Source organism: Thamnophis sirtalis, unplaced genomic scaffold (genome assembly GCF_051295495.1).
Source record: "Thamnophis sirtalis isolate CommonGarterSnake01/CBP01778 unplaced genomic scaffold, rThaSir2_p1.2 scaffold_4, whole genome shotgun sequence".
Taxonomy (NCBI): domain Eukaryota; kingdom Metazoa; phylum Chordata; class Lepidosauria; order Squamata; family Natricidae; genus Thamnophis; species Thamnophis sirtalis.
Window position 1 is genome coordinate 87,050,902 of NW_028261384.1, and position 14,519 is coordinate 87,065,420.

General features: G+C 34.9%; 1 protein-coding gene across 2 annotated transcripts in view; it reads left to right on the top strand.

Annotated features, from left to right (window-relative positions):
- TANC2 (tetratricopeptide repeat, ankyrin repeat and coiled-coil containing 2) overlaps positions 1 to 14,519 on the top strand; it is a 325,867-nt gene that overhangs the window by 35,764 nt on the left and 275,584 nt on the right. For both annotated transcript variants that reach the window (XM_014062481.2, XM_087713296.1), the window contains exon 2: positions 1,377 to 1,475. In XM_014062481.2, coding sequence (XP_013917956.2) covers positions 1,409 to 1,475 — 67 coding nt within the window. In that variant the 5' untranslated portion in view covers positions 1,377 to 1,408. The remainder of the gene's footprint in view (positions 1 to 1,376; positions 1,476 to 14,519) is intronic.

Sequence of the window (14,519 nt, forward strand, 5' to 3'; positions counted from 1 at the left end):
GTAATGGGAAAAGGCTAATCATTAGGGATCAGGTGAAAAGGACAGCAAATGAATAATGCTATTTGCAATTTTATAGTAGTTATTTAATTCATATTTCATAGAATGATTCTTAAATGCACATTGCCAGATTTTCTATTGAAAAATCTGAAAAAAGTCAGTTAAAGGAAAGGAGAACACATTTTGCTTCCCCCCTCTCCAATATTATTACTGCCCAGGACATCCACCTTTCTTTAACATTACACTATAGATTGTAATCTTAGGTAAAACTGATCTTTCTATAACTAAAAAAAATCAGTTATATATAGTTTTTCTTCTTCCATTTAATCATGTTTGGTTATTCAGAATTACCTGGAGAAGTTGATGCTCTTGTATTTTCAAATTGCATAACATTTCAGAATACATTCAAAGGTAATGTAATATTGAAGAAGTGTTCATTCATTTGGTTAGTGTTCGTTTGAAGTATATCAGTTGGTAAGCATTCGTTGAAGTATATTAGGAAATGAGGTACCCAACATAGGTCCTTTTTAATTACTGTAAATCCCTTCATACTTTAATTCCACTAGCTCATTTTTAGTTTCTTTTTTTATTAAAAAGTTTTATATTAAACATAAATTAAAATGTTGGACACAGTGTAGACAGTCCTGGCAGAATCTATGCCATACATGCTAAGATGAATCCAAATATTATAAGATCTGGGATAAATTTTATCGATGGTTGGAATATAAAAGGGAAAGCCCAAAATAGGCATGAGTCAAGATTCATAGAATGTAGACTAGAATTATGTATAAAATGCTAAATGCAAGAATGTAGAAGATAAACACAAACCAACATGGCTGGAAATAGGTTATTTTTTTCTTTTTGTAAATAAGGTATGGATCAAATGTTAAAAAAATAGGGTGGTTACAATGTATAACTGAATATCTCATTTTTAGTTTCAATTGCTCAATACTTCAATAGATCTTTCACCACTGATCGTTTTTTGTTTATATAGGTTTGGCGCTCCTGACTACTTATGTTAGACAAGAGTTGTCTGCAATAAAACTCTAGATTGTATATTGTTAACAGCATGGAGATAACTTGCCAGTTTTACCTAATTTGCAGAATCCAATCATGTTCCAAACTATTAAACAGATAAGGTAGAACAGAACCCAAAAATATCTAAATATTGTCATCTATACTTGGAAGATAGAAAATCTCTTATATAAGGCTTCATTCAAAAATTATGGGGGTTTTAAATGTTGGATTTTGGATGTTACCTTATTAATGTAAATAGGTATTATAAAGATTTATATCTCAACTTTGCTCTGTATTGATAATTACCCAAAATTAGTTAATGGATACATTTAATTCTTTTTTTTATATATATATATATATAGGTTCTGCGTCCTGCTGGTAGACTAGAACAACCATGTTTCGGAACAGTCTCAAGATGCTTCTTACAGGTGGTAAATCAAACCGTAAGAACAGATCCAGTGGTAAGTAAAAGGAGTGTCTTGATGCTGTGCAGTCATTTTAATCCAAGGAATAAAGCTACTTCTATGGTAGATCCAGGTAGACCTCAGTAGCATTGCTGCTCTTGAAACAATGCTTGCTTTGCTTCTCATTCATTCATTCATTCATTCATTCATTCATTCATTCATTCATTCATTCATTCATTCATTCATGTGCTGCCTCAATCACTGTCTCAATTACTGAAATATACTGTAGGTGGCTTATATATTTGGTTTAAAATAATTATAAAAATATTAGGATTATCAAAACAGATAATTAAATGTAATTATATGTTGGGAATAATAACTAACTTAAAAGGATTAAAATGAATATGTCATTAAACATTTGGTGGAAGAACCAAGTTTTATGAAAGCTCAATAGGTAAGGGTCATTGTTCTATAAGACAGACACTGCTACAGAGAAGGGATACCTCCTAGGTCAGGCAAAGTGACCATGCTTTACACCTGGGATCTAATGTATACCAACTTTACCAGATTGTATACCTTGGTTAGAAATTATAGAAGAAAGACAATATAATCAGATCCTAAGTTATAAAGGATATTATAGGTGACAATCAGTATTTTGAATTGCAATAATAATTCTTCTAGTAACTCTTCAGGTCATAGAACAGAGATGCTACATAGGCAAAATGAGGAATAGCATAATTGCTTGTAATGCTGCATTCTGGAAGAATTGTAGCTTCTGGGTGTTCTTTGAGAGTAGCCAAGTGGAAGGCGACTAGAGCATGTGTGGTAGTAGAAGTTCCTCTCAATCCTGGAAAGAACATAATTTTCATATAAAATGCATTTGTGCAAAAACTCTCATAGTCCTGGTTGCTACTTGATCATTCAGTAGGAGTCAAAACTCCAGAAAAACTTTTAAGTTACATACATATTTTACTTAGGGAACTGCTATCACATCAAGAGCTCAAGATGGTAAATTCTTGGCTTGATATTTCCTTGAATCTAGAGGACTCAATCTTGCTAGGGTTGAGACTCAGCCTTTTCCTTCACAGGAGGGATGATACAGTTGGCAATGTTAACATATCCAGACTTTATTCACTTGCTCAAGGCTCATGAATTGTTCTTACATAATAGGGCAGGATCCTTCTCTATTCAATTTGAAGAGAACTCTCCAGCCAGAGTCCAGCTTCAAATGAATCTGAGTAACTTTATCCATCAGATTCTTATACTATTCCTCAATGTTCCTGTTAAGTTTTCCTTCTCTCTATTAATACCATGTTATTTCAGAAAGAGCTTTGGGATTGTGATATGCAAATGCAATAAGAGCAGATAAACAATTTACCTTGCTATTCTTATCACTATTATGAAGGCCTTAATATGGAATTGTACAAGCGTTCAATCAGTCTCTTTCATTGTCTAGGCATGTCTATTCTGATGTCGCATTTCCTAAAACTGTTCATAAAATCAAGAACTCCACCAGGATCAGTGTTAACATAATTCGCTCAGACTTGAAGGACTCTGATATTGAGGAGTCTACTCTGGATGAACCAGACATAGGAAGCATTAAACAATTTAGCACCTGAGGCTGATCCTGTCAGCTATCATCAGAAGTATGCCTAGGCAGTTGATGAAACAAAGATCTTGGGTGATGCCAAGCAGGTCAAAGTTCCTCCTTGTTTGCCATCTCAGCCATTATTGGCTACCACTTAACAGAGGCTTTACATAAAACTAATTCCTTTGGTACAACCATTCAATCTGAAGCTTTGTACCCTTTGCCTCCCAAAATTCTATCACTGTGAAACTGGACTGGCTGATGACCTAGATATAAAATCTAAGCCTATGAACTATGAATTGATAATACTTCTGCCCAGTGTTTTGGATCTCCCTGTTCGGAACTTATTTATAAGCAAACTGATGTGTTCTTGGGATTCTACTGAGGTGCTTGCAAACACACTCTGCCTTTTACTGCCTGTACTTGCTTTATCCAGAGCACAGCCTTAGCAACCTAACATCTGTGTTTACCTTTGGTTGGCCTGGAACAAGATATGCATGTAAAGAAATGCCACCTATTGCAATTCTATTGATTGCTGCTCACTCCAAAGATTGACAGATCCATCAAAGAATCAGAAAGCTCCTGATTATCATTTGAAAACCATCCATCACCCAGGGTGGAGTTATCTAATAGCTCCCATTTCCTTGCAGGGGACAGCAGCACCAGAAAACTCCAAAGTAATTAGAAAGTGGTCTGACCATAAGAGGGAATAGATTATAATGGTCTTAGGTCTTAGATCACTTTGCATTTGCCTAAAATAAAAACCAGATCAAGCTTGCGATCCTTGATGTATTTTGAGTGTTCAATAATCTGGGACATGTCCACATGTGGCATTTTAATATAGGCCCAGAAGCCATCTAGAGTGAATGATAGGAAGAAAGAAGCTAAAATAAATATAAGACATGATACATTTTCATATGACAGATCCATTAATATAGTATTACAAAATCAGGTTTAAGGTCTTCTTATGCATATAAATTTGGAAGTAGAATATCTTGCATTCAATATATTTTACTTCTTGCTAAGGTCAGCAGACTTTTTGTTATTCCCTTGGTAAGTGGGCAGCTGCTGTCAAAAATAAAGTAAAATAAAATAAAATGAAGTGTTCCAAAATTGTAGCAATATGAAATGCTGAAAGTTTATAATATTTTTGTCATTATCACCTGAATGGTCTCAATATTCTTGACAAAAATAGTTAAATCTCATTAGGTCGGGTTATTTTAATTTAGCAGTACATTTTTATCTTACTTTGGTCTCCAAGTACCATTTAGAAATGTTCGCTCAAGGAATGTATAGGAGTAAAGAATTTAGTCATCAAGAGTTACGTTGTAATTTAATTTCTTACTATTTCTATATGTTTCTATTTTTCATTTGGCGAAACTAGTATTCTGGATGAACAAATTGCACTGAAGTTAAATTTTGCATTAACCTAACATATAGTATTAATTTGGCTCTAAACGGTAATTAAAATTTACCAAAATGTGTAAAGTGCATTGTAGTGCACTAGGAGGATTTGTTACAATTGAAAATTGATTTATTGCTACAAAAGCTTTTTTTTGCTAGAATATAAATCCTGCAAATTGTGACTTGATATTTTGAAGTTAGATGTACAGCATTTCTGATGCAGAATATTTTTGAAAATTGGTACCTTAAATTTATCCACTCTATTTTGAATTTGGGTGCTAAGTTTACAGTCCTCTGTGGATATTGATGGTATAGCTCATATTGTGTTTGAGTTTGGATCAGTTAAATAGTACCCAAAATATATATTCACCAAAGACAATATTTGAAGCTAAGGGAGAATCTTGATGATTCTAAACCTCAAGTTGATTTGTAAAGGAAGATAAAGTTGTATAATATTTGTCTTCTTTCTGAATTTCTAACACTTATTATAAAGTAAGAGTTTTTCCTACTTGGCCAATGAGACAGAAGACTGAACCTTTTACATAGTTACCTCCATTGTGTAATATGATGTTTCAGTCAAGAGTATTATTTTCCTTTTTAAGGGTCACATATCTTTGTTAGCTTTGCTAGAGTCAGACACAATTGTACAGGGGAAATATTTACCTTTAAAAAAATCTTTGGAAGTTACCAAATATTCACAAAAGATGTGGATCCCAATCTTGGCAGTTATGTCTTCTTAATATTTTAGTTGTATCTAAAATTATTGTGACTCTTTTCATATGGGACATAAACATGCTGTCATTCTGAAATTTAAATTCTTCGTAGCATTTCCCAAACAAAGCAACCAATATCAGTTGTTTGGGTCATTGAAAACCTGCTAAGACATTTCAATATTTAGCGCTATGGTCTTGTAATTCAACTTGACTGTTTATTATTTCAACAGTTTCATATACTTTCCTGCTAAAAAACTGAACATATATGGTTATCAACAATTTACATAGTTGAAAGCAGGATTCTTTAATACTTTGAATATACATTGAATCAATTTATTGTTTCTTTGTAGGAATGAATTAGGAAAAAAAATGGAAATGACTTGAATTTGTTAGCATAATTGTTGAACTTGCTGGAGAACAATGATGATTTTTTTCTTTGCTTTAGTATATAGAAATACTTAATTGATATACAGAAATGCTTAATAAAAAGTATATATCATCAAAATGAGAAATATCTAAATACATAAAACCCAGAAAAGGAAAAAAGAAACAAAATACATACCTGAATACCTAAATCTCAATTCTTAAGCAAAAACTTGACCACATTGAATAATAGTGATCATTCTGTTATACAATAAAAACCCAACTCATACATAAAGAACAAACATGTCATCAATTCATAACTGTAAATCTGGTTGGTGCTATTGTTCCATTGTAATTTTTCTGCTAAACTTCTTTGGTAAATCTTTATATATTTTTTGGTAAATGTATATATTTTTGATAAAATCACATCTAATACCCATTCAATTAACACAGGAGCTCTCTGGGGCTATATGCTCTCTCCATTACACTTTTCTCTATATACAAATGACTGCATCTTGAAAGATTTTTCTGTTAAAGTACTTAAGTTTGCAGATGACACAACAGTTATTGGTCTTGTTGGAGATGATGATGAGTCTGCATCAGGGGTGGGTTCCAGCAGTCACTACTGCTTGTTTTCCTCTGGCTGCGCCGCACGTACTAGTGCAGCGCAATAAAAATTGCTCTGCGCATGTGTAGAAACAAAAAAGATGGTGGTGCCTATGGCGCTGCCAGGAGAACCTGTTCGAGGGCACGGCAGGCCTGGGTCACTGTCGGTTCCAGCAACCCAGGCCACCAAACCACTACCGGTTCGGCTGAACCAGTCCGAACCGGTAGGAACCCACCTCTGGTCTGCATACAGATGAGAGGTATAGCAACTGGCTCTGGTGCAGCCAGAACAATCTGCAGCTAGAACAATGTGGAGCTGAATATTCTTAAAACTGTAGAGATGATAGTAGATTTTAGGAGAAGTTGTCCTGTTGTACCACCTCCTGCAATATTAGACAACACAGTATCAACAGTAGAGATCTTCTACTAGAGAGTTTTTGTGTTCTCTAATCTCCCAGAATGTGAAAAGAACACCTAACATTAGAACCATCATTAAAAAGATCCAACGAAGAATGTTCTTCCTGCGTCAACTCAGGCTGCACAAGGATCTGCTGATACAGAGGAATTATTGAGTCTGTCATTTGTATCTCTTTTCACAGCACTCTCACAGAATAGGTATATACTTCAATGGATAGGACTGTAGAAAAACAACCGTGACCAGCCTGCTTCCATTGAGGATTTGTATACTGTAGGCATCAGAAAGAGGGCTGAGAAAATATCTATAGACTCATCACATCCTGGACATAAACTATATCAACTTCTCCCCTAAGGATGCCGCTATAGGGTATTGCATGCCAAAACAACTGGACACAAAAATAGTTTCTTCCTCATGTTATCACTCTGCTAAACACCTAACTCTCTCAGCATTATCTTTTGCATAAAGATATTTATCTATGTAGTAGTATCTATGTATTACTATTATCCTCATCATCTTCTAATCTTTTTCCTCCCATGCTAACCCTTAACTGGGGAATACTTAACTCCCAGAACACTATTTGTATTCATAATTCTGTGCAGAAATAAAAATAAAAATGAATGCTCAGTGATAAAAATGAAAATTAGGACAGTTAAAAGCCCCAGTATCTTATCATAGTTGTAATTTAGATGTAAATCTGAAGATTTGTCATTTCTGTAAAAAAAACATCTTTACTAATTTATAATATTCTTGAAAGATCTTTAAAATATGAACCTGGAACTCTTCTAAATACATCTTAGTAATACAATTCTTGGAAACACACTCCTTGGGGTTTTTAGCCAGCTATTTATGTTACTATTATCTATTTTGAAGAAAGATAATTTGAAATATTTACATCTACAAATAGAGAAATTATTTTTGGATAATTGTTCTAGCATATTTAAAATGATTTAAACACTAAGCAAATCTCCAATTTTTACAAATTTTCATAAATAAATTAGAACTATGGGAAATATAGACAGATATTAGAGTACAGAAAATCATCATCATCCAAATCTTCAGTTTCTACCACTTAGCCTATATTTATTTGTTCCCCCATCGTTTTGTGGTTGTGTAGGTTTGCATCTTACTGGAAACCTGAGGGTAGGAATGGAGCTTTGTTTCTACCATACTGTAGAAAGTGTATCAGTTGGTTACAAAAGGCTTTTGTGCATCTCTTCCACCATCATCAAATATAATTCATATTAACTCTAATATCTTAACTCAGATATTTATTATATTACCTCCACTTTTATTTGACTATGATTATTTAAACGTCCTTCATCATAAAATATACCAAGATTTAATACATAACCACATACTGGCATTTCATTTACTTATTTATAAAATTCTCCATTAACATTAAATCCTCATATCCTATTCTAGCTAAACATCCATAATATTTAATACCAAATTTTTCTAATCCTCCTTTCCAAATCTCTGTTTACCATTTACAGCCAATTCTCTTATATTATACCCATATAAGTATATAATATATTATCATTATCCTTTCTTTATTTAACTATATCCTATATCATAACGTTTCCCCCAATAATTAAAACTTAGCTATGTTTAATTTTGTTCTTTTTTATTGTTATTGTTATTAATAATAACATATAACATATAGCATATAATATAATAATATATATAGTCCAAAAGTATTTCTAGCCTTTCCTTCATGGGTAACATTCAATATTCATATCAATTATTACTTATCATAACACTAGACATTGTATACATTACTATCATTATAAATTTTTATTTAACTATACCTATTGTCACTAAATTTAACTAAGTTTAGCTAGTTTTAAATTATACTCTTCCATCTATCAACCTGTATCTTTCCAATAGCAAAACAATTTAATGTCTTCTGCCATTTGTGGAGCCAGTCCTCCAAACATCCTCTTGATCAAATCTGTATGGACTCCTCTTAGCAACTCCTTGCTTGTAATATCTCGCATGTAGTCTTGACGCCCTCTTTCTGTTTCCTTGTTCAGCTTGTCTTTAATTATCAGCAGTATTATCAAATATTTTGCAAATAGTATTTCATAGTCCATAGATTCTTTAATGTTTTCTTCTTCTATGTCCTGTCCTTTGAAATAAAATTTCTTTCCATTTAATTCCTCTTTCAATATTCCATTCTTTCTTTTTTCAGTAATAAACCAATTGCCATGAATATCAACAGGTTTAATCTCTTTATATTTGTCTTTCATTTCAGTTTTTTGAATTTCAATCTCCTTATTTTGTATTTGAAAAACATCCTCAGTTTTTTCATCATATTTTATTGTTAAATGCTCCAAATATTCCAATTTTCTCTCAATTTTTTCCTCTGTATTTAATAATTTTTGCAGTTCTGAAAATATTCCTTGCAAATTCAAAAACTCTATGCCATATTCATACGCAGTTATTTTTTTTAAGAAGGTCAGCAAGATTAAAACATACATTCACAAGCTCTCTGTAAACGAAAACAAACTTCAAAGGGACAGCTGTGGAATCTTATCAGATCTTAAGCCAAACAGCCAGGCAGTAAAACCTTGCAATGACGAAGTCAAAAAATCAATCTGTAGCTTGCAGAAAGTCACAAAGAAATGTTAGAAGAAAAAAGCTTAATCCATCCATTTGAAAAAGTTTTGCTTAGATTCAATCCATGTAAATAGTATTTAAAAAGTAAGATAACCACTGTCCAGAACCATTACAAAGTTCAAATTCGCCGCTAAGTTCTTCTATTCTTTGATTTAAGTTGGTTTTTAGGTTTTATAGGCAGTTCGTTTTTTAAAAACAATAAAAGTTTCTCACCAGCTGGAAACACTTTCTCTTTCCACATCATTCCATTCTGAGGCCGCCCTAACTTTGTCAGTCTTGACAAAAGACTGGAATTTTTATTACTGGCTCAAAGATCTTTTCTTGCTTTTTTCAGAGATTTTGCGATATTCCCGAGATCAGCAAGACGTAATCTTCCTATTCACCATCTCTTCAGGATGATTTAGGTCCGTTGGGACCCCCCAGTAATAAAAGTGTTGATTGCGATCTCAGAGCTTTGAGATCGCACGTCGTCTCGTCACGGCTTCGGCCCCACCTTCCCACTGAGAAAACATGAATTTCTGATTACTTCAGTTGTATATTTAGCCCAATTGGTTGTAATACCACTTTTGTAAATGAGCAAGGTTCTTATGAGATCATTTCCCGATGCCTTTTGTATTCATTGTTCAGTCTCTGTGACATAGACCTTTTCAGCTGTTCTGTCTCTGTGACAATGGCTATTTACAGTAACTATTTTGTTGGCATTCAAGTTCCTTCTACTATACTACATACTGCTCAAAAAGACACTTAAGCTATTCAATTTCTTTATTCTCTGCTTATGGTTGATTATAAATTATGCAGTTAATAAACAATTCCTAGCCCCTAACTCCAGGACAGAAAACTGAATCTCTTTTATTCTGTACACCTCTGAGTATACCCCCCTTCCCCTAGAAGAAGATATCAATGCATCACTTTTTGTCAGTTTTTTGAGATGGCAAGATTAAGAAACAGCAAGTATTGTTTTGAATGTAGAATAAAATAAAACAATTTTGAAAACCTATCAACATTTCTCTGTATTGCATTATATATTAAACAATATCAACACAGGTTTATTTTGAGTTTTTTTCTCATGCTTTCCGCTTTTCAGGACAGAATGTAATTGCTTCTGAAACACTCTAAATAGTTTGCTCATTTTGTGTAATGCATAGATACTGTATTATATCCAAGTATATAGCATATTAAAACAACACAAATATTTCATACTTTGTCTAAAAATATCACACATTTCCTAGGCATTTTATACAATGCCAGTTCTTCATACATTGCCAGTAACATATATATTAACAAGGTTAGATTGAAAAGCAATAGCACTATAGTTTGCACATCCTTGAATGATTATTTTGTTGTTTTTGTTTTAACTTATATGTGAAACCATCTCCTCTGCCCCCCCACACTGCAGAGCCGGACAGCTTGAGGATAACTGATTTAGATTATTGCTGTAAGTTTTTACAACCCATTACAGAAGGAAATCACAATAATATTTTAGTAATCAGAATTTTAAAAAAAGATTTAGGTAGGGAGGTAGATAAGTGTGTGGTGGATGTGGATGGAACATAGATGGACAGATGGATGGACTGGACAGATGGGCAGGGCAGGGTGGGGGCAGACAGATAAACAACTTTAATGTCCCTAACGAGCATCAAAATCAGTTCCAAAATCAGTTACTATGTTTGTGGAAATTTCAGGGGTGATGTTAAAGAAAAAGCAGATACCTACTATCAGGCAAGCCCAGTGAGAAAGAAGTGAATAATGAGATCTATTAAGTACTGTAAATAGGAGTATAAAGCAGAACATGGCCTACCTTTGCTAGCATGAATGTTTCTTTGTGGTATATAATTCTGTAGAGACAATTAGAGTATGTGAAAAGAATATGAAAGATGATCATGAGACAGTAAGATAGAGTTTTAGATCTATTATTCTATATTGTCATCTTAAGAACTCTTAATTGCATGGCTTTAGGTAAAAACTAATATTAGAAATAGGACATAAAAACTACATGAGGAGAAATAATTGTCAGTGGTCATCTTCCAAGTTAATATCAGCCAAACTAAGCTCAGACAAGAAGATTTCAGCCAATATTTTAATGTTATATTTTTACTTAAGCTGCTATAGAAGGACAGCCAAGTTATGTTTGAAGAGCTGCATTCAGAGAAGAGTGAGAGACTTTGATATTTTGACAAATTTGAATTGAGTGATTTTAAAGTATGAATGATTAAAATATATACAGAACTGAGCACTGAATGGTGGTACTGGTAGTCTTCAACATGACTGCTGTTGGGACTGTAATTTCAGTTTTATGATTATAAAGATGTCACACAACAACATTATTTAGCAACTGTGATCACGTGATCCCCATTGCTGTCGTTAAATGAAATTTACTGTTCATTAGCCAAGTACCCATCTCAATCCAAATAATTCTGGATTTGGTCCCTCCCAGCTCCAGTAAATAAAGGAACTGTTTCCAATTCTCCCCCATCTCTCCTCTTTGTTTACTCTATACCTTACTTTGCCAGGCAGCAAGCAGCCCCAGAACTGTATGGCTCTAGGGGTGCTTGCCATGCCTAAGAAGCTCCAGATACCCTAGCCCAGTCCCACTTGACCTCAGCACCCTGATTCTTACAAGCCTGCCACCCTGCCTCCACTGCCCTAGCTGGTCTTTGCTGCCATCTTCTTACTCCTACTGCTGACAAGACATGCATGCCTTGGGCCACAGGGGCTGGCTTTGCTCAGCGAAAAAGAAAAACACAAAGCTTAAATGGGTCATGGTGCACTAAAATGCTCCTTTGTGTTGCTCTCCTGATTGGGGCTGGCTTTGTATTCAGAAAAGAGGAGGAAAAGCAGAAGCAGACTCCCCCCCCCTTGTTTTTTGCAGCCCAAAGTCCTGCCCAGGAACTCTTTGCAAAAGGACATTTTGATGTGCTTTGGTTTCTTTAAGCTGTTCACCCCCCTTTTTTGCAGTGCAGAGGCAGCCCCACATAATCCAGCAGTCAGGGTAGGTACTCATGGTCAACAACAGGAAGAAGATGTCAGGCAACTGTGGTAATGGCGCACACAGCAGAAGGAGCATAGATGGAAGGAGATAGCTGGGAGAGTAGCACCCCTGCAATTGTAAGTGTGGTCAGGCTGCTAAGTGCCTGAATTTGATCATGTGCCTGTGGAGGGCTGCAATGGCTGCAACTTTGGGAAGTAAGTCCCTTCTTTCAGTGCTATCATAACTTTAAACTGTGGCTAAAGGAACGATCATAAGTCAAGGACTCAACACCTTAGTGTTAAATTTTTAAATGGATGGTGGGAATGATATGTTTCTCTTGAAGTAAATGTACTTCAAAGTTTTGTGATGCTGGGCTATAGCCATTTGAGATTTCTATATGCTTAATGTGAGCTACTGGAAATAGATGCCTAGATATTTAAGCCTTTTAATTAATGATTACTAAGGAATAGGGGAATGGTTATTGATTTTCCCCTTATGCTGGCATGTATACTTGGGGAAAGTAACACTTTTGTTTTTGAATAATATATACCCAGTTCCTTAGTTTATCAGTATTTGAGGATGGAGGTTTGTTCTCTGAGTTTGTAGGTTGGTTTCTGAATATTTTGTTACCAAGTTAGGTAACATCTTTAGCAGAATTTGTTCTCTGAGTTTGTAGGTTGGTTTCTGAATATTTTGTTACCAGGTTAGGTAACATCTTTAGCAGAATTTAGGGGATGTCAGTGTCAATGTTCTTCTGTTTGTAAGGGCTTTGTGTGGTCACAAGGTCTTGTGATGGTGAGGTGATGGAAATAAGGTTCACATCAGGTCAGGATTTTTTGATGGGTCTTGTGTTGGGTCAGGTGGGGTGTGTCAAGTGAGGGTTGTGGTGGGTCTGGTGATGGGTCAGGTGTGGGTCCCCAGTGAGAGTCTTGTGACGGGTCCTGTGATGGGGACATTACACCAGGTGACGGTCATTGGGAGGTAAAGTGCTGGTTGGGGCAATTATGAAGGTTGATTGAGGATTGGTGCTGTTTCTGGTTGATTGTGCAGTTGATTTGAATTACGAGGGGTTTGTAGACTGGTTGTAGGTTGATGTGTCTGTTGACGGAATTGCTTGTGGAGTGCCAGACTTTGATAAACTCATGAGAGTGGCGGGTGGTAGCATGGCCGATGATTCTTGTATTGCTCCAATTGAATTGGTGTTATTTGGTGTCAGTGTGGGTAGAGATTAGGGATTTGGGATCATGGTATTTGACTGCCAGCCAACATTCATGGATCCTGTTTTTAATTAATGTGACTTTATCCCACATAGAATTGTTTGCAATTGTTACAGTTGATTTTGTAAATTACATTATTTATTTCTTCTGCATCTTGTCTTTGGTTCTGGATAATAATTCTGGTGGATGGTGGCTGTGGGTTGTGGGCTATTGCTATTCTTGGAGTTTGGAGAATTTTGTCTCTTACTTCCGACACACCTTTTGTGCATGGTAGGGTTAGTTTTTGCATAGTTGGCTGTGTGGTGCATTATGACTTGGGTGCTATGTGTCAAAAATGAAATGTTTTGGATATCCATTGCAGAGAAAGATGTCAAGCAGTTGTTTCTCTTCTGCTTTTCTTATTGTTGTGGAGTTGCAGTGTGTCCCAGCCCTTCTGAAGGGGGTCTGGATATATCTTCTTTTGTGTGCAGTGAGGTAGTGGCTTGCAAAACTGAGGATCTGGTCCATGTATGTAGGTTTGCGGTAGACATGGGTTTCCAGTTCTCTGTTGTCTAGTCTATTTATATTGATGTTGAGGAATGGATGTCTTTTGTTTCTTTCCTCTTTGCATGTGAATTTGATCCTGGGGAATATATTATTGAGTAGATGATGTGTTTCTTCAATTTGGGAATATTTAATTATGACGAAGATTTCATCAGTGTAGCATTTCCAGAATTTTGGTTGGATGGTGCATCCATAGGGATTTATCAGTATTTAATCAATGTCCAAAAATTACAGCAAAATCTATCTTGAATCAGGGAAAGAGTAGTTGTATCCTTATCAGTACCGAGAAAAGTAAAAATTAGTTTCTGATTTAACAAGGGATGGAATGAAAGTCACATTACCTGTACAATTCTATTAATATAAAAGTTGAAGAGCTGGGGACAGAATGAATCATTATTTTAATACCTTTTTGTGTGGGAATTAATGGGGTAAAGTATTATTGATATCACATTTAATTTCTACTATATTCTACTTTCCATTCAAATTAGGTGTAAAAGCCAATATTAATAGAGGAGGCATCAAATTACTGCTGTAGCTACTCCCAAAAAATCAGAATAAAAGCCAGTGTTAAATAGAGTGTTTTTCAGGGGAGACTGACATTTTTTTTGCTAAATGTTGCAAAACATAAACTAATTTCTCCTTTCAGACATCGGGAGACGAGT